General features: G+C 42.3%; 2 protein-coding genes and 1 long non-coding RNA gene across 4 annotated transcripts; all 3 read right to left on the bottom strand.

The window, feature by feature from the left end:
• Positions 1-392: 392 nt before the first annotated feature.
• On the bottom strand, positions 393-8,890 carry LOC5516760 (pathogenesis-related protein PRB1-3). Of its 2 annotated transcripts, none has more exons than XM_001636800.3 (7): positions 8,756-8,890; positions 7,132-7,239; positions 5,099-5,221; positions 4,492-4,524; positions 3,958-4,201; positions 3,096-3,171; positions 393-625 (listed from the first exon to the last, which is right to left on the bottom strand). In XM_001636800.3, exons 1-7 carry the CDS (start codon positions 8,760-8,762, stop codon positions 473-475), a joined length of 744 nt encoding a protein of 247 aa, XP_001636850.3. In that variant the 5' UTR covers positions 8,763-8,890; the 3' UTR covers positions 393-472. The 2 variants fall into 2 exon arrangements, with proteins under 2 accessions (XP_001636850.3, XP_032242513.2); XM_032386622.2 differs by having other exon boundaries at positions 7,132-7,326; positions 8,756-8,889.
• A 1,209-nt stretch (positions 8,891-10,099) lies between these two features.
• On the bottom strand, positions 10,100-12,291 carry LOC125561047. Its single transcript, XR_007307057.1, has 2 exons — positions 10,894-12,291; positions 10,100-10,726 (listed from the first exon to the last, which is right to left on the bottom strand). It is a non-coding gene; the product is annotated as an uncharacterized LOC125561047 (long non-coding RNA).
• A 101-nt stretch (positions 12,292-12,392) lies between these two features.
• Positions 12,393-19,101, bottom strand: LOC125560982. Its single transcript, XM_048723706.1, has 4 exons — positions 19,007-19,101; positions 18,875-18,938; positions 13,312-13,551; positions 12,393-12,755 (listed from the first exon to the last, which is right to left on the bottom strand). The coding sequence occupies exons 1-4, from the start codon at positions 19,099-19,101 to the stop codon at positions 12,642-12,644; spliced, it is 513 nt and encodes a 170-aa protein (XP_048579663.1). The 3' UTR covers positions 12,393-12,641.
• Between the last annotated feature and the right edge of the window lie 6,199 nt (positions 19,102-25,300).

Raw genomic sequence — 25,300 nt, forward strand, 5'->3', positions numbered from 1 at the left:
ATATTGCATTTTATCCCAAGTTCCTCAACCAATCAAATCGCTTGTTCTTGCAAGGTTCCCGAGTTTTATATACTAAAACCCGTTATCCGTTATTCCGGTGTCAATATCCAACGACGACAGACAATTAAGGTTTTATTATAATAATAAAACCATATTCATTTGCTTATAGTCAAGGGGATGATCGTCGGGAATACCAATTTTAACCGAAAAGAATAGCACTTTGGGTGAGGTTAAGGGAGAGTCCCATTGGTGATCGCCGGGAACATCAATTCTAGCACCTTGTGGTTTGCTGACAAATATCGATCGAAGCTCCTTGGAAAAACCGAGAGAGGAGATCAGATGTCCATTGATGTTTTTTCTTTAACCTTTTCAGAAAAATAAGAGACGTTCACTTAACACATGCTCATTTTATTCGGGGTAAGTTCTACTTTTTATTTTCAGAAATAATAGAAGTTTACGACAACTGTTACATCTAGGCCAGAGGAAGTACGTTGGCGTCGTAATACCGCTGACCTCTTATGTTCCCGGCTGCTCGGTATCGCGCCACGATGAAGGTGCGAGTCATACCGTTGACCTTTACCTTGGCGGCGCCGACACCCACCTGAGTAGAGCCCTTCCATACAACCTGCAACACGCGTGAGAAGAGTTAGAGGGATGACGAGTTCTTGCCTCGAATAAACAATTCCGTGACAATCATGGCAATCTGACGTGACAATCATGGCAACCTGACGTGACAATTATGACAACCTGGAGTGACAATGATGGCAACCTGGCGTGACAATCATGGCGACCTGACGGGTGACAATCATGGCAACCTGACGTGACAATCATGGCAACCTTACGTGACAATCATGGCAACCTGGCGTGACAATTATGGCAACATGGCGTGACAATGATGACAACCTGGCGTGTCAATGATGACAGCCTTTTGTGACAATGATGACAACCTGGCTTGACAATGATGACAACCTGGCGTGACAATGATGACAACCTGGCGTGACAATCATGCAACCTGGCTTGACAATCATGGTAACCTGACGTGACAATCAGGACAACCTAGCGTGACAATGATGACAACCTGGCGTGACAATGATGACAACCTGGCGTCACTATGATGACAACCTGACGTGACAATCATGGCAACCTGGCGTGACAATCATAGAGGTAGCGAATGGTCCCCCGAAAAGTGTTTGCAAAATTAAAAATGTGAACTTTAGAACCGGCTATGCCATGCTGACGAGTCCTAATAAGGACGAAACAGCTGTCCATGGTTGCCGAACTGCACGGGTAATAGACTGTGCTAGCGTCCCGTCTTGGCCCGACTGGTGCCAATGTGTGTATGCTAGTGTGCTTCTTAAGTTCACATTTATGTATACATACTCGCAAGGATAGTTTGGCTATCCGACGGAGTTTTAGACTAGCAAAGGTCGCATGCGTGATCCGCACAATTGGCATCACGCTAGCCCGGTCGCAGCTCTAGATCCCACATGGATCTAAGCTGTGGTTTAAAGCACTTCGTTCGAGTCGAAGTCGCCCTGCAGTTTTTTTTGCCGATGAAGTTTAACTGAGGCAAACCGGCTATGCCATGCTGACGAGTCCTAATAAGGACGAAACAGCTGTCCATGGTTGCCGAACTGCACGGGTAATAGACTGTGCTAGCGTCCCGTCTTGGCCCGACTGGTGCCAATGTGTGTATGCTAGTGTGCTTCTTAAGTTCACATTTATGTATACATACTCGCAAGGATAGTTTGGCTATCCGACGGAGTTTTAGACTAGCAAAGGTCGCATGCGTGATCCGCACAATTGGCATCACGCTAGCCCGGTCGCAGCTCTAGATCCCACATGGATCTAAGCTGTGGTTTAAAGCACTTCGTTCGAGTCGAAGTCGCCCTGCAGTTTTTTTTGCCGATGAAGTTTAACTGAGGCAAACCGGCTATGCCATGCTGACGAGTCCTAATAAGGACGAAACAGCTGTCCATGGTTGCCGAACTGCACGGGTAATAGACTGTGCTAGCGTCCCGTCTTGGCCCGACTGGTGCCAATGTGTGTATGCTAGTGTGCTTCTTAAGTTCACATTTATGTATACATACTCGCAAGGATAGTTTGGCTATCCGACGGAGTTTTAGACTAGCAAAGGTCGCATGCGTGATCCGCACAATTGGCATCACGCTAGCCCGGTCGCAGCTCTAGATCCCACATGGATCTAAGCTGTGGTTTAAAGCACTTCGTTCGAGTCGAAGTCGCCCTGCAGTTTTTTTTGCCGATGAAGTTTAACTGAGGCAAACCGGCTATGCCATGCTGACGAGTCCTAATAAGGACGAAACAGCTGTCCATGGTTGCCGAACTGCACGGGTAATAGACTGTGCTAGCGTCCCGTCTTGGCCCGACTGGTGCCAATGTGTGTATGCTAGTGTGCTTCTTAAGTTCACATTTATGTATACATACTCGCAAGGATAGTTTGGCTATCCGACGGAGTTTTAGACTAGCAAAGGTCGCATGCGTGATCCGCACAATTGGCATCACGCTAGCCCGGTCGCAGCTCTAGATCCCACATGGATCTAAGCTGTGGTTTAAAGCACTTCGTTCGAGTCGAAGTCGCCCTGCAGTTTTTTTTGCCGATGAAGTTTAACTGAGGCAAACCGGCTATGCCATGCTGACGAGTCCTAATAAGGACGAAACAGCTGTCCATGGTTGCCGAACTGCACGGGTAATAGACTGTGCTAGCGTCCCGTCTTGGCCCGACTGGTGCCAATGTGTGTATGCTAGTGTGCTTCTTAAGTTTGCAAAATTAAGCCGTATTTTAGGGGTGCTTGCAGTGTTCGTTTACTGAAAAAGAGAAATGCTGCAATGCAGGCTTTTTTTAAATAGCGATTCTCGAATGCTCTTTTTTCGCTTGAGTCACTTTTGCTTCTACTGAGGCTATATGTATTTTTACCTGTCACGCGACACGACCCACAACGTTCATCAATCAAGCGTTACATGTATAAATCGAGAAAAACGAGAAAAGCGGTATTATACATTATGTCATTTTCATACTGTTTGTATTCATTTTTAGCGGTAGCGGTGTTAAACCCAGGCGCCTCCGCTGATATTACCTGTGTGAAATGCCCAATCATTGCTCCTGGGTGGTTGGTATAATCATTGTAATCGTAGTCTTTAATTTCGTTATACCTAAAAAAAGAAATTTCAGTCAACAATAATTAACTGGATAATCTAGGCACGCCATCATCGCATATTGTAACACAGGCAGTTACGTCCTTCTGTTTTTGTTTCTTTCTTTTTAATACATAGCCGTAGCAGGCCTCGGATTATTGGGGGGGGGGGGGGGGGGGGGGGGGCACGATACAGAAACATCAAGAAAACAATGGGGGCAAAGCCACTTCCTTACGGGTCATTTTTTTATAATTTTTAAAAATATTGGGGAGCTCGTGCCCCCAGTGCCCCACCCCTTCCTACGGCCCTGAAGTAGTAAAATTTCAAATATGTTGAGCAGATATGCTCAATTCCAAATTCCTATAAGACTCAATTGCATGTGCGGCATATTGTTGCCACTGTATACTAGCGTGGGCATTTCATAAAAGGCTATGCAATACACCCCCCCCCCCCCCCCCCCCCCTGTAACAGACCCGGCCAAAGCTAAATTTTCTTTTTCTGAACTCACCGGGCTTGAAATTTCTACAGGGTCAGTTAACTTTTATTTACCGCCGGTCACACTCAACTTACCCGTCGAGTAAGAAAGAAACTGTTCGGGTTGATTTAGAAATTTCATCTGGTGCCGGGGAGGCTAAAAGCTCGTCGGATAGGCCGAAAATTTACGTCGGGTCGGGTTTCGTCTGGCTGTTACAGAGGGGTGTATGCATGGAAGCAGAAAAATAACTGCTATGACACGACAAACAATGCTAGATATGCCAGATATAGTAAACACAATAGTCATTGTCAAGGAAAAGTTGTATTTACCATGCGGAAACAGCGTCTGTGCATCTCGCGGTATGACCCGATGAAGTCCCTGAATAATACAGGTTCTCTCCGTCGGACGTGGAAGCGTGGTTAAGGCTCACTCTCGTCGTGTCTTTGTTGTCTTCAGCAAGCTTCTTCGCGTATTTGGCAGCTTCTTCGGCCATCTGTGCATTCCAAGAAAGCCCAGCCGTTCCATGGAGCGCTCGCTTGTGATTGTGGGCAGCCAAGCATTGTGTTGCGTCAACTGTAACACATGCAATTTAAAGTTAGAGTATTTATCAGCCACCATTTTGTCAGCTTAGCAAAGCATCCAAACGTACGTGAAAAAGCTACATTTCCACCGGCTGATTCGGGGACGCAATTACGATATGTTTAGTAAATGAAATATTAGATAGTTGTTTTGATATTTTCCCACATGATTTGTCTTTCTATATCAAGTACAAACTTGAAAACATCATTGACGTGGCTGATAATGAGTGCTCTTTAATGAAGGGCACAATGCGATCAGAAAAGTCGCCCAACGCTCAAACTAACCTGCGATGTTTGAAGGCGGGGCCGGGGGCAGAACTTTGGAGAACAAGTTTTGTTTATTAGTAGATAATAGATCAAGGGAGTGGTTGAATAAGACCCAGGAATATCAAAAGAACTGACCTCTAAAAACTGATTATAGTAATGGATAGCTGACATATCTCGATATATAACATATGACAGCTTTTTGTCAAACTTTGCATATGGCTGTGGTAACTGGGGCGTCTTAGAAAAAAACGCAGGGCGGGGTCTAAAGTAGTAATTCACTGACCACGGATCAACTAAGTTCACATCGGCATCCTTAGCTCTGGTAATACCTCACTAGATCCATCTAGAAACTACTTCTTTCCAAATACACACATAAAACTAACCATAAAACCGCCAACGAAGGGGTCAACCGGGGTACGGACCCCTCCCCCCCCTTTGGATACGCATTTGAGCAATGTGCTCTAATAAGGACCCACCACTTTTTTATTTGTAGCATTTCAGAAAAGTCTAGAACTGTAGACGCTGTGCTTGATTTCTTTAAGACTGTCGGGCACGAGCGTACGAAAAAATGGTTGGGCACCTGTGGAAAAAGTGTTTTCGGGATACCTGTGGTAGTGTTTCATACCTTGGCATTTCACACAAGCTGCTGGACACCGTGACGTCACAAAGTTGTGATATTCAGATGATGGCAGACAGAACCCCAACCCCGCCCAGTGGGTGCATTCAAACGGGTCTTCTTTGGTGCAAACTAAAAATACAAAGTCAAGCAATTCTTGTCACAGGCTCCTATAAGTGGTCTGAACGCATTTTTACCAACCCAGCTGCTTCCTCCGAAACCTGTTTCCCTTTTATCCGCTTCTGTTAGTTAAAATCCCATTTCCCTGTCAAGCAGGGACGCCGAGTCGTATAGAGAAAAATGAGATGCTTTAGGAACAAGAGACCAATTCGGAATTCAAAGCGTATGTGTGCCTCCTTTTCCTTTATTATATTTTCAACTTTCAAATGGTATGTGGTTCGAATGGACCCTATAAAAATCGCGTTCGCGCGAATATCTGAAATCTGTAATATTGAGGTATTTTGGTCAACCTTAAAAAAAGGGGGGTGAACTGAAAGGCCCGAGTCCAATCATTTGTGACGTAGATCGAGATGTCAACCAAATTACATGAGAAAACATATGCGCGCGCTAAACCGGTTCCCGTCTTCATGTCTTCTTAGTTATTGCTGAAGAACGTTGTGTGGTTACAACTTTTACCGTCATCTTTATATCTCAACCTGGTAGTCAAATAATTATTTAACTTCAGGAAAAAAATCTGCAAAATTTAGCAGATATTTTTTGTCTTTTGCATTGTCGCGCGCTGCATTCGCAATCAAGAATGGCGACATTCTCACGAGCGCGCGCTGTTTTTCAAACCTACAACAAAACGATATTTTCATTGTGGGTAGCATTGTAATAGAAAACAATTCGTCAATATTTTGTGGTATTGCCGTCTCTGAATTTTAAAGGATTTAAGGAAAATACGTTGTTTCAGTTTTTCCCCAAAAAACTTGAAATTATTCACTCGATTCAATCATCTTTCGTGCAGCCAGGAAAATTTTCAAAGATCTGTAGATAATTCATATTTCAATCAAATTCAATTCCCTTTTAGGAATTTGAAAGTTTATCTATGCTTTGTTTTGGCTAGATTGATATAAGTGAAAGGTTTTAAGAACTTCAAACCTTTAATTTTTAGCCGAGGCTGAGCCGTTTCTTATAGCATAATACCAAATCAATCATTAAAGACTTATCTAAGACTTATTTACAAAAATAATCAATTTCTTTTTTTTTTTCATTATTCTATTATTCTAAGTGACAGGGAATCTGCCAATATAGTGGAAGTTCAGTGAAAACTGCCAATTCCACCCATCCAAACATGAACAACGTCTCTATTTAATAAAAATATATATATATATATTTCGAAAAAACTATCCCATTTTGATTAGTTGTAGACCAAACCCTTTTTTGAAGGAAAAAAGTTAAGGCTGACTTTAATTCTGACGCGAAATTGACCCGGCCGCTGTAGGGAGACTGCCACTAAATAAAGGGACCCAAAAAATCAAATTTAAAGCTAAACTAAAAGCGGAACTTGTTCTGTTTTAAAAAAGGGATCCCGTCCCATCGTGGACATTCGTCACGTTTTTCTGCGGTACTTGCCCCCCCCCCCCCTCCCAGGGGGGAGGGGGACTTAAACAGACGGGGGTGCTCGACAGCAAAATTAATTTTAACCTTAAGATAGCACTAAGGACGTGGTCAACAACAATTCTTACCCCTAATAGATAGCACATTGGGTGTGGTCGAACGAGTTTTTAATCCTAAGAGATAGCATTAAATAGCATATTGTTATTTTACCGACAATTAAGCCGGAAGTATCAACCGACCAGTTGACTTGTGGTTTATTGTAAAATACGTTTCGAGCGATTGGGCCACCATTTAGCGTGAGACCCCCTAAAAGATAGCAGAATCGGAAAAAAATCATAAAACACCCACTAAGAGATAGCAGTTGATAAGAATTTTATACCCTAAAAGATAGGTCGAGCACCCCCGTCTACTTTTCTGGAGAGTCCCCCCCAGGGGTACTGGGTTGAGAGTTTGAAACGTTATTCAAAAATAACTTTACTTACCAGTTCGTTTCAAACGAGCAAGGTGTAGTTTGGGGTTAGCGTCACTCAGAGCAACAAGCACACACGCCAGAATCAGCAACTTCAGCATCATCATTCCGTCTAACGTCTCTGTAGGGAGTCAAGGCAGAATGCCGAGTGCAACAAAAGGATGTGACTTATAGGCTCCGTGTCCCTTTTGTTAACCGCCATGGCGGGCTTATAACAATAGAAAAGAAAATCTCAGCCTACAAATAACCTTGATGAGATGAAGATGTCGCCGTCAGTTGCTAAATTGGCTTTATTTTATTTTTGTAGTAAGAAAATATTAATGCTTTTCCTACTAATCCTTGCAGGCTCAACTTTGTGTCATAGTCTTAATTAAGGATGCCGTGCTAGCCCTTTTTTATGTGATGTATTTGAAAGACATATTGATAATTTAAGTTGATTATTTCCCTCAGGTGACTGGAGCTTAACTGTTCCCACGAGACCCATTGCTACGAATTAGCAGATTCGCAGATTCTCTTTACTGTCATAGTATAGGCATCTCTTGTCGTCTTGCTCGAAAAAGGTAACCTCAAACACCAAATAACCTATTACTGACTGTAGTAAATAAAGAAGTAATTAAATTATAAATGGTGTACAACAAAATTTGTTGCAAATAGTTTTGTACCAGAGTCGGTAAAGATACAAAAACGGAAGAAAAGGTAATGCATATTAGATTAGGGTGGAACTTATGAGCCATTTGTTCTTTTTTAGTCGGCCAAAGAAGGTGATAATGAATCAATGCAATTAGTTAATATGCAACGTGGCGGGGACACATAAGTACAAATACCCAGCCAAGCTTACAGGCTTCCCAATAATATTTTCAAAGAATATCCATATAGCGTCCCTATTTGTGAAGTCTCCAAGTCCTGTTTTCAGCATTTGTGGGTACGTGATCGCGTTTCAATGCGTCCCCAGAGCTTTTCGCAAAAGCTACCCCGGGGCGTGCAATATGAACAGTGAATTCCCATTTGGGACATAAACATCGAGGCATGGAGTTAGCCATAAGTTCAGGAGAGGCAGAAATTCTAACGGCGAAGTCGCTTGCTGAAGGTTTTACGTTTTTTTCGGCAGTAGCGATGAATTACTCGCTCTTCTTTTGCAAGGCGATTATTGGAATGTGAAAAATTATAAAGAGCTTAATGGACGAGATATAGAAGGATATTTTAAACAGCCGTGTTTGACTAAATTTACGTCCAGTGACTTTGTCAATTATCTTACTTTGTAGACTGTTTCTTTCGGTTAAGCGCATCCCAAGGTTTGGCTTTTGAGTTAATTATTTCAATTATTGAGATATTGAGATTTTTTTAGATAATTAGTACATTGTAGAGTAAAATGGGGTAAAATCTATTTTTTGTTTTTGAGAACTCGCGTTTTCAAGCGAAATTGATTCATTGCTTGTGCAGAAAATGCCATCGGATGCTGTTCAAAAAGATACGCTAAAACGTTTACCTATTGGGCTACACAAAAAGAGGATGAAGAAAATATCTACCGTGTTTTATGGATTAATAAGCCTTAGTTTCTATTCCATAATATAATTATTATGAAATGCACAAACAATCTTTAGAATATTTTAGTCTCTTTCAAAGCTTCAATATCTTACCGGGCATGCTCTGCCAAAATTAGAGAGATCGGAGGCCGTCTTGGGGCAAAAGAGCTTCGTCAAAAAAAGTTGTCCGTCCGCGACGCAAGTTAATAGGCGCAAAGAGCTTCGTCAAAAAAAGTTGTCCGTCCGGGACGCAAGTTAATACCCGCGATCCACCTTTTTTTAAACATTGTTTAGATCACGCCTTTTGTAATGGGTTGCATAACCGCTTGCATTGTACAATCTTACCATTGTTTATACGGGTGAAATCAAAGAGTACCAATTTGAATTCTTGATTTTAGGTGCATAAGTCACAATTCACAAATTTAAGCAATACCATCATCTAGTATTCGAACTAGGAGTACAAGACCACTAAAGAAGAAGACGCGTAGCTAGTAGAGCACAAACGGCATTATGTAATGTTTTGTTTTCACACAATACGTATAATTTTTTTTCCTCACGATGATATTGAATGAGACCGTACGGCTCGTTTTGCGCTGCAAGAACAACTGTCTGTTTTTGCTGAAGTCGTTTTTTTTCAGAAATATGAACTCTGTAATTTTCAAGCAAACGAGTTTAGAATTGAGCACTTGGCGTGAAGGTTCTTTTTTCGCCATGACCATTGAATGGTTATCGAGCCTTAAAAAAGACCATTGAATGGCTATCGCGCCTTGCATCTACCCCTAAATAGGACCATTGAATGGTTATCGCGCCTTGCATCTACCCCTAACTAGGACCATTGAATTATCGCGCCTTGCATCTACCTCTAAATAGGACCATTGAATGGCTATCGCGCCTTGCATTTACCCCTAAATAGGACCATTGAATGGCTATCGCGCCTTGCATCTACCCCTAAATAGGACCATTGAATGGGTATCGCGCCTTGCATCTACCCCTAAATAGGACCATTGAATGGTTATCGCGCCTTGCATCTACCCCTAAATAGGACCATTGAATGGCTATCGCGCCTTGTATCTACCCCTAACTAGGACCATTGAATGGCTATCGCGCCTTGCATCTACCCCTAACTAGGACCATTGAATGGCTATCGCGCCTTGCATCTACCCCTAAATAGGACCATTGAATGGCTTTCGCGCCTTGCATCTACCCCTAAATAGGACCATTGAATGGCTATCGCGCCTTGCATCTACCCCTAACTAGAACTATTGAATGTTTTGTTCTTACATGAACGCCGGGGTTTTACATGTTCCTAAATGGTGTTGCGAGCGGTACATGAATAAATCGATTGCTTGATAAAAGACGATATTATACATTTTTTACATGTTTGTATCATTTTTATATGTACTCAGATAAAAAAGTACTCCTGTACTCCTACTTCAGAAATCATTTGAGCTATTTTTATTTTTATAGAATATTAGAATCTCAATTAAATTGAATATATTTACTTAGAACATAGTATAAGTAAATTTTAATTGTTTTTGTCTCTTGTGTGTGCAACGCTAATCAGACGCTCGTTTACAATTGCATTTCACTTGCTACCATACAAGTAAGGAAAAGATAAAGAATATTACCGCTAAAACCATATATTTTTATATTATTAAGTTTCTCATAAAAGTTATACAAATACAATCTTAAATACAAATACAACTAAATGTCCAAAACACAACATTGATTGTTTAATAAAAAGAATAAACATTTATTCATAATTTAAAAAATATCTAAATAAAACAAAATAGAATATAATAAACTCATAAAGTACTTAGTCATTTTTATTGATATATTTATATTGATAAACATTATTTGCCAAAATAAACAAAAAATCTACAATTTTCTTAATCTTAAAAATGTTTCACAAACATTCCCTCACAATTATTTTTCTTGTACTTTGCCTAAACACTCTTCGCCCGCAACTCTTGAGAGTGAATACAACCTGTCAAGACTGAATAGTTGTGTCTCAGATAATTTCATGCCTTGAGTAAAAATGTCCTCAGAGGGGTCAACTTGACCTTCGTCTGTATAAGGGTTGTTCTGTTGTATTTGAAGGAAAGACAACAAGGTTTAAACGACCCGTGAATTACAACAACTGGTCTGGTCCCGAAACAAAGACTGAGGTTCACTCTCCTAGACAACCTTGCCACTCTCCCCTGACATCCCACTCAATACAAAATCACATCCTAAACCTATTTCTGCAATACCTGTGTTAATATCCAACAAATACACAAATCCATGTCATTTGTACCCGCGTTTCAGTCCTCCTGTTCGCAGTCCATCAAACCTGATCAATATCAAAAGGGATCCCATACTTGTTAACTCTTGTTCCGGAAACACGAGGCTCTGTTTACTGAATGCAAGGTCGGTAAAGAGCAAATCTTTTATAATCAAAGACTTTATTGTAGATAACAACATTGATATCTTAGCAATAACTGAGACTTGGCTAAATGATGACATTAATGACCAACTTACTGTGAATGACATCTGTCCCTCGGGTTTCTTTCTACATCACCTGCCCCGTGTTGGGAGAAGAGGTGGTGGAGTAGCGCTCTTGCATAATATACGCTTTAAACTTAAAAAAACTCTCACCTGGCGCCCGTTTCTCGAAACACCCGAGAATTCTCGGGCCCGAAAACTTTATCTTGCATTTTTGCCCAAAATTACGCATGTTTTCCTTTTTGAGAACCGCTTTCATGTTTTAGAACAGTTTGAACTTCCTTTTGGTTCATATTCCAAATTCCAACATTTCCTCTTCAAAGAATGCAAAAAACATAGGTGTATGGTTCGATAACACTTTGACCATGGACAAACAAGTAACTTCAATAGGCCAATCCTCCTTTTTCCATCTTCGAAATATTGCGAAAATTAGAAAGTTTATTTCCTTTAATCACTGCGAGATTCTTATACACGCTTTTATTTCTTCTAAACTAGATAATTGTAACTCTCTTCCCACTGGCCTTGATCGAAAGCAAATCTCTATAACTATAATATGTTCAGAATTCTGCGGCGCGACTTCTTACAGGAACACGCAAATACGATCACATCTCTCCTGTTCTGCGTACCTTACACTGGCTACCCATCAGAGAAAGAATAGATTTTAAACCCCTTCTTTAAATCCCTAAATGAAACCGCTCCAGACTATATGAAATACCTTTTAACTCCTTATAAACCAAAGCGCAGTCTTCGTTCTTCAAATAAGTCTCTTTTAGGCAGCCCTCTTTTAAACTTAAGACCTACGACTCTAAAGCCTTTTCCGTGAGTGCACCAGCTATATGGAACTCCCTCCCACTAGAACTCCGGAATTGTAAATAATTTAGTATGTTTAAATCCAAGATCAAGACCTTCCTTTTTAAACGCGTCTCCGACAATTGATTCTCATGATCTTAGTTATGTATCATAACTAAATTTTTTTATTGCTGCTTTTTATTGCGGCTTTTTATTATCTATTTGATATATATTGTTATGAATTTTTAATTATTATTTTAACATAATATTAAAACTGTAAAGCGCCTTGGATCTATAGGAGAAAGGCGCTTTATAAATCTGTATTATTATTATTATATTAAAAGTATATATGTCAAACACAGGTACCCCTCCCCCCCTTATTCCTTGAACCTCCTCCCCGGGCCATTTCTTCCCTCCCACCCACTTGTGGGGCCATTCCCCCCCCCCCCCCCCCCCAGTAAGGCGTATAGTACAGTAATATATGAATGCTTTTATTCCAATAAAAATACCAATCAACGTTACGTACATGCTCTGAGACCCTGCTTATTTTACTCACAAAACAGCCTGAGTCCACACAAGCAGACGTGACTACACACAAAACTAAAGATTCATAAGAGTTGCAACAGTCCCATTCAATAAGGAAACTTAAAACAAAATAAAAACAGTCCAAGGCCAGTCCATGTTTACGTGAGGTCAATTGTTTGGTCCTTTTGCTTTGTTGTTCAGCTCACTTTGCAACTGAGTGGTCAAAGACAGGGATGTTATTGACTTTGCAGCCCTTCTGGTGGTAGGGACAATGACCAATTTTCTTGGCCGTTTTCTCGTTGATTTTCATCAGAGCCTGACCAAGATAAGAAGAAATCAATGTTAATGGAAAATTGACAAGTCTGCGCCCCCCCCCCTCCTCCCCCCTTATCATAAGAAATATTCTATCAAGGACGACGGCAACCAAGACACAAATACTCGCAAACCATGCTCGAGGATCCATCGTAATTTGCGGGCGCTCCCAAAGGTCCACTACCACAAAAGTGACCTTTGGGAGCGCCCGCAAAGTACGCTGGATCCTCGAGCATGCTCATAGCTAACAACCAATCAGGAAGCGAGATTATGCGCAAGTGTTGTAGACTATCCCTTTTTCCACAGGATACTTCTATAAGTGTGCAGATCAAGATTACTTGAAATTCATTACCGGAGCCAAATCGAATGGAAAGATGTGGGGATTTGGGGGGGGAAGCATTGGGGGGTTGGGGGGAAAGCATTTGACGCTAGATGGATTTGTGAGTTCGAGCTCCCTTGGATTCTTTTAAATTCTGGTCTGAAGAGGTGTTCGCATAAGCCGCCCCTTGACCCCGCCTGGACCCGCTACTACGAGGACAAAGTTGTACAAACTTCCTAACCTGGAAGAACCTGGAGTGATCGGCTTTCGCGGGACACCTCTCCTTCATCTCCAGCATCAAAGCACGCAATTCGTATGTGTTATCAGCGCGCTCCTTAAAAGGGCAAATGAAGTTCCCTTTGCTGTCGCGGAACATGGGGCATTTGCCAGCCGAGCCTTTCAGACGCTCGTCCTTGTAAGGGCAGCCGCCATTTTTGAAAGCGGCGCAGTTTTTTATGATATAATCGATGGATACGTCTCCCTGAAAAAAAAAATTCTCATATACTTCTCTTCGCATGTTAAAATGGGCTTTAATAGCTACACAACGGCTCTGCCATGCTGATCAGTCCTAAAGTGAATGAAAGCCATAACGAGTCGCACGCTCTTAGCAACGGAATTTTTTACCCCGGCCCCTGTGGAGATCGATGCTTTTTGAGCATCGATCTCCAATGGGAGCGTCGTAGGCTCGGCATTCCAGGTAACACTTCGATCCGCTAATCCCAATTACCTGTCAGAAGAATGACAATAATAAAGGTGCCTCAAATTACCTAGTATTCCAGCCATATGCGGCGGGTTTTCATTTTCGGTTATGTTAACTTTAGATTTTAGATATTTGATCAAATCTTTTTGCGGGAGTCATAGATGTGGGTAAGCAGCGCGCATCGTATTAAAGAAATAAGATTCAATCGCTAAAATGGCCGATATGAGTCCCCAAGACGAGCCAAATATCCAGACATCGCGTGCATGATTATTCGGGAAAACGCAATTATTTTGTTTTATTTTATGGCAAAAAAATATAGAATACTTGCGTAGTTTAAAAAGGGGTGGCGTGAAAGATCGCGACCAAGGCCATAATTGAGATGAGGGGAGTAGAGGAGAGGGGTCATGGTCGGAGTGCCTTGGGCTCCCAGGTATCAATGTACAGGACTTCAGGTACGCAAGTACCAGGACTCTATAAATTGGGTCCACCAAATAGGATATATGATAAGGAAAAACGTGGCATATCCCTAAAGCTCTCAGGCAACTAAAGTACCAGGACTTTACTAATTGGATCCACCAAATAGGATAGCATAGCATTGATATACCCCTAAAGCTCTCAGGTAAGCAAGAACCAAGACTTTGGGATATAGAGTAAGTAAAAACGTAGCACATCCCTGAAGCTCTCAGGTACTAAGTACCAGGACTCTATTAATTGGATCCACCAAACAGGATAGCATAGCATTGATATATTCCTAAAGCTCTCAGGTACGCAAGTACCAGGACTCTATAAATTGGGTCCACCAAATAGGATATATGATAAGGAAAAACGTGGCATATCCCTAAAGCTCTCAGGCAACTAAAGTAGCAGGACTTTACTAATTGGATCCACCAAATAGGATAGCATAGCATTGATATACCCCTAACGCTCTCAGGCAAGCAAGAACCAATACTTTAGGATATAGAGTAAGTAAAAACGTAGCACATCCCTAACGCTCTCAGGTACTAAGTACCAGGACTCTATTAATTGGATTCACCAAGATAGATAGCTCGAGATAGCGTAAAATATAGTGCGATATACGTATCCCTAAAGCTCTTAGGTACCTACAGTTTGTATCAGGACTTCATTAATTGGATCCAACAAATAGGATACAATAGCACACATAATAAACTTTTTTTCCTCCGAATCTCCCCCTCACCTCTGCCCCCTCGCTTCCTACTCAACTCCCTGCTTCTAAGAATCCAAAAGGTGACCGCGTTCTCGTCGACAGCGCGCAAATCTCATGCAGCACGGCGACCTTTTCCTTACACTATTCGTGCTCGTTACTTTGAAATGTAAGAAACCCATATAATAACAATAGATTTAGGTGCTTACGGACTCCCGCCATTTTGAATTATTTTCCTGCGCTTTCCTTGTTTTTATTTGAGTCGTCTTCCCCGCTTGATCGTCCCGGCCTTCGAAACCACTTAGTTTTAGAGCGACCAAAAGCCCTTGAATTTCTAATAGATTCTTAATAGATTCCTTTGTTTAACAAAAAGCATGTGCTTAGCGATGTGTGTACTCTGGTGATCGAGGACCTCGTGTCAAACATTTGCTTTCCTGTAGATGCATCAAACATTGAAGAACAGAAACTCCTCCACATAAATAACTCCTACAAAATCGTAGCCGGCCGCATGCACCCTAGCTTTTGTTGGAACTATACCTCTAGTTTGATTTTGGAGCTTAGATTTTCGGTGATCTGTGAGCTGCGCTAATCACGCTCTATCGGCGATGTAGCATAAATCGCGACCGCTTCTTTATTAAGTTTTGTCGCTTATTTTAAATCCTCAACTAGGCAGTGCTTTATCATACTTACCAGACTCAAGGATACAAGTGTTTTACCAACACCTATGGTGTCAATATCAAGCCGCAAATCTAGTACGATGACAGCAATATGACATCACTCCAGCTGTACTTTAAACGAAAAATAAACCCTCAAGATGTAGCCTCAGTGTTACAAAAATCACCACTGTACCACTGTAAAAATGAGATATCCTTAACTGTTGGAGCAGAAAACTTGATGCATACGAGAATCCCACATAACGTAAAAACAGAAAAACGGAAATCTCTATTGAGCGAGTTCCCGCAAGGATCGCCGCTTGATAGAAATACCACAAAAGGTTTCAAGACGCCCCTCAGTTAGAGGCCCAAAGGTAAAAGGCATTATCCGGCTGTGATTATTCGACTTCTCACCGCTTGATAGAATTACCACAAGCTTTCAAGACGCTACTCTGGGAGTTGGAGGCCAAATGGTCAAAGGCATATTCCGACCGTGATGTTTGACCTGTCACCGCTTGATAGAAATACCACAAGCTTTCAAGACGCTCCTCAGTTAGAGGCCCAAAGGTAAATGGCATTTTCCGACCGTGATTATTCGACCTCTCATCGCTGTTAAACACATTGACCCCTGAACCGGCCTGTACCGGCTTTGGGAAGTACCCACAACCCAAAAAATTCATAAATTCAAAATAAACACAACAAGATGAAGATACTCAGGCATCAGTCTAAGGGATAAATGGTCTTGCAGATATGCATCCAACCAAGGTGTTGGCATCTACTCTTAAGCCAAATAATAGCACAGGTTCTTTGACAAATCTCAAATCGAACAAGGAGAGAAAAGCAGAATCACCCCTCTCAATAAAACGCTCAAAATACCACACAAGGGAGAGAGATCAGCAAACACAGCTCAAGACACAAATAGATACCTTTATTCTGATCCTCCAGGTACATTTCCTTGGCCTCAAAACACAATGCCCATTCCTTGAAGGATTGTACAACCACGAAAATATGTTTACGTATTGCAAAGCATTCTGGGAGACACAGGGGAAAATTCACGAGGGGAGGGCCAGTCAACACTCTTCTCCCCAAAGTCAGATGGTTTTTTATAAGTCTTTTCACCCCGAAGCCAAACAAATCAATTCCAGGCCATACAGACCCAGAATAGCAGTGTAAACAATTTTGGAATCAATTTGGTTTCAGAAAAGACACCATTTAGGAGAGCTGTGGTGATTCATTAGAAAATTATTTTCTCATCCGGGCAAAGCCAAACAAGAAAAAATCATCATGAATCCACCTTTGCTTGCAAATATCCATAAGCAAAGCACTCAATTATGCCCCAAAAGACTTCATGATGTCCTGAGACACTCTCCTAATATGCTCATAGCTGTATTTTTGATGAAAAATACAAGCAACCATCAACTTGTGCTGGCTTCAGCACATCGACGAGGGATTAAAAGTGGGGACCGCAAAGCACTGCTGGAAAGCTTGGATACCGCTGACTAGGTGCAGCTGTGTTTGACTTTGACGGGCTGTATAAAACTCAGAATAGGGGGGGAGGTATCTGTTTTCAGTCTGTTTTTTCTAAATTCAGCTCCAAAAAAGCCAGGAGTCAATGGGCTAGACTATCACAGCTTGGTCTTGGCTGATGTAAACATGGCTACAAGGATTAGCTTTTTTCAAGGAGGGAAATTGTTTTTGAAGCTTGAAGCTCGTGCCTCGCGCGAACGGCGCGATTTTAGTAAATTTTGCAGATTTTATTTATACAACTATGCTTTATCAGATTCCGCTAGATTCGCTCTTCTTGGAAATCAAGTTATTTTTTTTCATGCAAGTTAAATGGAAACAAATGTTAAAAATATAAATATAAAAATATAAATATATAAATTTTTTTTTCTAAATTCACTGTAACACCTAACAATACTCCAGCTTGAAGCACACGAATTGTTGGCTGTCAAACTTCGCGATTGGTGAACCTTTATTTTACGCCAAAATCGTCCTCGCAATCTTTGAAAAAATAAATGCACACTTGCCTACAAAGATCCATCCCCGAATTTACGCCCCAAGCTAAGTCCACATCGTAAGGCAACTTGCGTAAGAGGGGCAAGAGGTTGCACAAGAATAAATTACCCAGGGTATGTAAAATCAGACAGAAGAAGGGGAATTTCTTCTTTTTAACGAAATTCATAGAAATTCGTATTCGCATTTTTTGACCAGGCATTGTACACCTGTCATTTATTTATTACAAGTATTTCAATCTGCTTTTTAGGATTTTATTGGTTCATAATGCGTCAATCCTCAATTTAGTGTCAATACACCGCCATTCCGTAATAATACCTTCAGCTCGCTATATTCGGGCTTCCATATGAATAGAGGTATTTCGGACTGGTCGCTAGCCGTGCCATTAGAAAACCACAATGGATAACGTTGTCGAATATTTCTAGGAGCAACTGCAGATACCCGTCCACAAAGAGTTAACAATGAGACTTCACACCTCGATTTCTATAGAACGAGGCAGTAAATATAAGAAAAATGCAAATAAGTGGACGGGTATTCTGCAGTTTAGCCTATTTCTAAAATCTATCAAGCAAGTCCAAACGTCGTATTATCCATGAGCCGTATAGTCAATGCAAATGCATGCAAATGAAGATGAAACAATCGACTTGATTCATTTACATGCACTTGCATTAAGTACGGCTCATGGATAATACGATGTTTGAACTAAGCCTCAGTCAATAATCAAAAAGTGCTAATCACAAAACCACAAAACAGAAGACTTTGGCAGTAGTTAAATTGGCCGAAGAGCCAATTCCAAACTGGGTGATGGTATTGGGTTTTTACTACAAGAAACGGCGAAAATGTTTTCGAAGATGTTTTCACAGAATCAAACTATCGGTACCACTGCATCTCTCATCAAAACCAAAACAACACGAGCAACAAACTGTAGGATTTGGAAGCTAAAGTTTTTAATTTTCATTTATCTATGTGCGCACACTGCGAACCAAACGGCCATGATAGTTCATAGAATTGGAGAGGGTTCCAACTATCTTGTGTGTTGGCCACCGTTCGACTATCGTGTATTTGAACAAAACGGCTGAAATGTATGAGACAGAATAAATTTCAGAGTGCATTACATGTCTGGCCAATTTTTTTTCTGGACAATTTGCGCGTCGCAAACAAGTCACATTTCAGCCAAATTAGAGGGAATATCCTGTACAAGTAAAAGTGAACGAAGACATAGACATCTTGGATATCCAACATTGTAATCGTTCCCTGATATTGTGCAACTTACTTTGTCGGCCATTTTCTTTGTATGTGATGCTGTCGATGCTTCTTCGAAACCTCTGACGCCCAATCTGCACAGGGCAAGAATGCATGTAGATTTATACCTGCTGGTGCTGGCAATCATTTTGACTCCGCCTACCTCAGCCTGCTTTTCTCTTTAGGGCGTCTCACAAACCAATTATTTGATATCTGATTGGACGGCGACAATGCGGAATCTGGAAAAGTGGACCTCATTTTTCAAGGGGGGGGGGGTGGTGGGGGGGGGAGTTCTCTGATAATGATCTGACCACACCCGAAAGAACAAAGACCTTTTTATGCCTTTGCAGTATCTCCGCGGGACGTTTATTGTCATTTGGCTACATGCCAGAGTAATCTAGCTTATGCTTTATAGTTTTGTCTACAAATAGCACGTCTATTGAGAACCGAAAGTGGACCTTCGGCCGTGGGCGGCAGCAACTGTCCTGTAATAATATCAGGTGATTGTTGGACTATGAACCCTATAAAATTACAAGTAGTAAGCTCCATCTGCTTTGAACACTAAAACAAGTCAAAGGCCAAGGGGAATCCTAAAATAATCAAAAATCAATCTCTATTGAGCCACCAGGGCGGACTCCAAAGGGTCGCCGCAAGATTCAAATACCACAGTTATAACGTTTTCAAGATGTTTTTAAGGCCCTGCCTACTTGATTACGGAATCGGATGAATTCGCAACTTTTTCGTTCCGTAATCGAAACGTTTTCCGCCGTAGAGAGTTGCGAATTCGCCGTAATCGTCGTATTATTCGTGTGAACGATAGCCGTATCCTGCAACGATAAAGTGGTGGATTCATTCGATTCCTTATTTGTGGGCTCAAGGGTGTCTAAGAGACCCACTATTTGATATTATTTTACGGGGGGAGGGAGTTAAAGATTTTCCCGTAGACAAATTTCAAGTTAGACCTTAATCTCAAGGCGACTTAACTAATCTATTATCCATCATGACATGTTTTAACGGGTCATGAGGGGTAAAACGGGAATCGTGATTCGCATTGGATTTAGATCTGGGACTGAAAAAAAAGAGACTGGAAATTGAGACTTTCTTTAGGCGCTATTTCTGCTCCTATCACTGAATAAACACGAAGGTGCAGTTTCAACTCTAGAATTCTAAAAGCAATAGAACAATGTCGTCCTCACGTGCCAAGGGAACACGAGTTACGGACATACCATGGCGTCACTTGACGTTGGCCATTGAATCCTATTTACTTTGCAAGGGCGCTAGCGGCATAGGGGCGTTTTTCTGCCCAAACGTGCTAAGAAACACACCAAGTCCCTTTTTCTAAATGAGCTTTTTAAATGAATTTCGGCTTGCATGGCCAAGGGAGCACGGATTTGTGATAACTCCTCACCGGCATTTTCGCGGTTGTTCGTTTCCTAGTTCACCACTTTATTCACGTACTTCTATGAGGATCCCATGAATAACAGGTATCGCAGCATCTGACTTTCATGTTTCCATCGGCACCGCTGGACATATTTGCCTCAATTGAAGTTGTAGTATGTCGGCTCCCTATGAGGGCTATCACATTCACAATTGTGAGAATGTGATCATATCTAGCTTTCAGATACTTGCCTTGGGGCACGCACTTTTTTCATGAACCTTGCATAAGCGTTTCCCCATCTGTTTGTACCAAAATGGTCGTCAAATAAATGGTCGAGATTACAAAACTGCAATAGCGCTTATATAGATAAGACATTCTATAAGGCATCTTTAGGACGTTTTGAAGCTGGAAAATGTAATCAAGGATTACTTTTAACGAGCGGTTAGCTTACTTGCGGTGTGCTTGCGACGGGAGCGTGACTTTTACACGAATTTATTAGTTTTTGTATGGCCTTCTTGCCTTTATATCGTACCGCAAATAAAGACGGCGCAAGCTAGTTGAACGTGTACATTACGTGTTTGTGCGCAAAATATTTAAGGTAATATATGCAACACAAAACTTTCTTTATCACAAAAAGCGAATATCCAATTTTTTTAGAGAATAGGATTGTACCAAGGGAGCACAGCAGAATGTGTTACTTAACGCGCGATTGATATTATTACGAAAATTAACCACTTTAATGTAACACCTCATGTGTGTCTGTTTTGTAGGAGTCATCAGTTGTGTTGTTGGGGGTGAGTTCAAGGTGCGCTGGTCACATAATTTACCAAATGGTACAGCAGATTCCTAAGCCTGCTTGCAGGCGGTACTCGGTGTTATTATCGCGGAAAACCCTCTCCGTTCGGTGATCGGGCGCCATCGACAGTGCTGAATAACGTATGCGCATGCGCGTGTTCTGGCGAAAACAAACAAAATCTCAGTGTTGAATCGTTCGAGTAAAGGTACAAAAGGCTGACTTCAGTCGCTGTTTTGACTTACTGTACAGCATTAAAACCATACTGTACAAAAGATGACAGATTTGTTTCATAATTAGGGAGTCATAAAGAAAATTTTAGCCTTAGGTTTGATCTAGTTTTCTTAGCATTCGCCAAAATGTGACAGTTCGCCGGTAAAACGCCGCCATTTCAAAACAAAAAGGCTGGTTTAACCGCGTTTTTCAGCACTGTCGGCGCCATCTTGTATTTTAAGACAAGTGGGCGAGCGCAAAAACGGACGCAGGGAAGGGGGGAGAGGAGCGAGACCTCGCGTCAACTCGGATTCGATCGAGAATTGATGCTTAGCTGCTGTGGTATTCTCCAGTAAAGCCGCGTTCAAATTTCAGATATTACTGCGAACGATTGCTAAAGTGACAGCCGGCTTCACAGAGCAATCCAATGGCGATTTTGATTGGCCATTTGACGTTCGTTGTCTTTGACAGTTGACACGCGATCGACTGATTGAGATTTAACAGAAAGTCTTACAAACTGTTACAGGAAGTGTGATTTGTATTTTTGGGGGGTCGGGTCATGGTAGACACCCTAAGGGATAGCAGATTTCCAGAAGACCCTAAGGGATAGCACTTGGGGCGAATTTTATATCCTAAGGAATAGGATGAGCATATGTACACTTTATTATGGAGATTCCCCCTCCCCGGATTAAAAGCCAAGATAGGAGGGATCAACCTCTATCCACAGGCGTACCATCCTAGAGGGAGGGTTGATGCTTGTACTATCTGTGGTACTGAGGGTGAGATGATGTTTGTACCATTTGTGGTACTGGGGGAGGGATGATGTTTGTACTATCTGTGGTACTGGGGGAGGGACGATGTTTGTACTATTTGTGGTACTGGGGGTGGGACGATGTTTGTACTATCTGTGGTACTGTAAGTGGGATGATGTTTGTACTATCTGTGGTACTGGGGGTGGGATGATGTTTGTACTATCTGTGGTACTGTAAGTGGGATGATGTTTGTACTATCTGTGGTACTGGGGGTGGGATGATGTTTGGACTATCTGTGGTACTTGGGGTGGGACGATGTTTGTACTATCTGTGGTACTGTAAGTGGGATGATGTTTGTACTATCTGTGGTACTGGGGGTGGGATGATGTTTGTACTATCTGTGGTACTGAGGGTGAGATGATGTTTGGACTATCTGTGGTACTTGGGGTGGGACGATGTTTGTACTATCTGTGGTACTGTAAGTGGGATGATGTTTGTACTATCTGTGGTACTGGGGGTGGGATGATGTTTGTACTATCTGTGGTACTGGTAATGGGATGATGTTTTTACTATCTGTGGTACTGGGGGTGGGATGATGTTTGTACTATCTGTGGTACAGTGGATGTGATGATGTTCGTTCTATCTGTGGTACTGGGGGGAGGGGTGATGTTTGTGCTATCTGTGGTACTGGGGGTGGGATGATGTTTGTACTATCTGTGGTACAGTGGATGTGATGATGTTCGTTCTATCTGTGGTACTGGGGGAGGGGTGATGTTTGTGCTATCTGTGGTACTGGGGGAGGGATGATGTTTGTACTATCTGTGGTACTGGGGGTGGGATAATGTTTGTACTATCTGTGGTACTGGGGGTGGGATGATGTTTGTACTATCTGTGGTACTGGGGAGGGATGATGTTTGTACCATCTGTGGTACTTGGGGTGGGATGATGTTAATACTAGCTGTGATACTGTTGGTGAGATGATGTTTTTACTATCTGTGGTACTGGGGGTGGGGGTGGGATGATGTTTGTACTATCTGTGGTACTGGGGGTGGGGGTGGAATGATGTTTGTACTATCTGTGGTACTGGGGGTGGGGGTGGGATGATGTTTGTACTATCAGTGGTACCGGGGAAGGGACGATGTTTGTACTATCTGTGGTACTTGGGGAGGGTTGATGTTTGTACTATCTGTGGTACTGGGGGTGGGATGATGTTTGTACTATCTGTGGTACTAGGGAGGGATGATGTTTGTACTATCTGTGGTACTCGGGGTGGGGTGGGATGATGTTTGTACTATCTGTGGTACTGGGGGAGGGATGATGTTAATACAATCTGTGGTACTGTTGGTGGGATGATGTTTTTACTATCTGTGGTACTGGGAGAGGGATGATGTTTGTATTGTCTGTGGTACTGGGGGTGGGATGATGTTTGTACTATCTGTTATACAGGGGGTGGGATGATGTTTGTACCATCTGTGGTACTGGGGGAGGAATGATGTTTATACTATCTGTGGTACTGGGGGAGGAATGATGTTTATACTATCTGTGGTCCTGGGGATGTGATGTTTGTACTATCTGTCGTACTGGGAGTGAGATGATGTTTGTACTATCTGTGGTACTGGGGGAGGGATGATGTATCTACCCCTAAATAGGACCATTGAATGGCTATCGCGCATTGCATATCCCCTAAATAGGACCATAGAATGGCTATCGCGCCTTGCATCTACCCCTAAATAGGACCATTGAATGGCTATCGCGCCTTGCATCTACCCTTAACTAGGGCCATTGAATGGCTATCGCGCCTTGCATCTACCCCTAAATAGGACCATTGAATGGTTATCGCGCCTTGCATCTACCCCTAAATAGGACCATTGAATGGCTATTGCGCCTTGCATCTACCCCTAAATAGGACCATTGAATGGCTATCGCGCCTTGCATCTACCCCTAAACAGGACCATTGAATGGTTATCGCGCCTTGCATCTACCCCTAAATAAGACCATTGAATGGCTATCGCGCCTTGCATCTACCCCTAAATAGGACCATTGAGTGGCTATTGCGCCTTGCATCCACCCCTAAATAGGACCATTGAATGGCTATCGCGACTTGCATCTACCCCTAAACAGGACCATTGAATGGCTATCGCGCCTTGCATCTACCCCTAAATAGGACCATTGAATGGCTATCGCGCCTTGCATCTACCCCTAAATAGGACCATTGAATGGCCATTGCGCCTTGCATCCAGCCCTAAATAGGACCATTGAATGGCTATCGCGACTTGCATCTACCCCTAACCAGGACCATTGAATGGCTATCGCGCCTTGCATCTACCCCTAAATAGGACCATTGAATGGCTATCGCGCATTGCATCTACCCCTAAATAGGACCATTGAATGGCTATCGCGCCTTGCATCTACCCCTAAATAGGACCATTGAATGGCTATCGCGCCTTGTATCTACCCCTAAATGGGACCATTGAATGGCTATCGCGACTTGCATCTACCCCTAAATAGGACCATTGAATGGCTATCGCGGCTTGCATCTACCCCTAAATAGGACCATTGAATGGCTATCGCGGCTTGCATCTACCCCTAAATAGGACCATTGAATGGCTATCGCGCCTTGTATCTACCCCTAAATAGGACCATTGAATGGCTATCGCGACTTGCATCTACCCCTAAATAGGACCATTGAATGGCTATCGCGGCTTGCATCTACCCCTAAATAGGACCATTGAATGGCTATCGAGGCTTGCATCTACCCCTAAATAGGACCATTGAATGGCTATCGCGCATTGCATCTACCCCTAAATAGGACCATTGAATGGCTATCGCGCCTTGCATCTACTCCTAAATAGGACCATTGAATGGCTATCGCGCCTTGCATCTACCCCTAAATAGGACCATTGATTGGCTATCGCGCCTTGCACCCACCCCTAAATAGGACCATTGAATGGTTATCGCGCCTTGCATCCTACCTCTAAATAGGACCATTGAATGGCTATCGCGCCTTGCATCTAACCCCTAACTAGGGCCACTAAAAGGTTATCGCGCCTTGCGTCTACCCCTAACTAGGACCATTGAATGGTTATCGCGCCTTGCATCTACCCCTAACTAGGACCATTGAATTGTTATCGCGCCTTGTATCTACCGCTAAATATAGGACTGTTGAATGGTTATCGCGCCTTGTATCTACCCCAAAATAGGACCATTGAATGGCTATTGCGCCTTGCATCTTCCCCTAAATAGGACCATTGAATGGCTATCACGCCTTGCATCTATCCCTAAATAGGACCATTGAATGGCTATCGCGCCTTGCATCCTACC

Source organism: Nematostella vectensis, chromosome 2, assembly GCF_932526225.1.
Source record: "Nematostella vectensis chromosome 2, jaNemVect1.1, whole genome shotgun sequence".
In the NCBI taxonomy this organism is placed as follows: Eukaryota; Metazoa; Cnidaria; class Anthozoa; order Actiniaria; family Edwardsiidae; genus Nematostella; species Nematostella vectensis.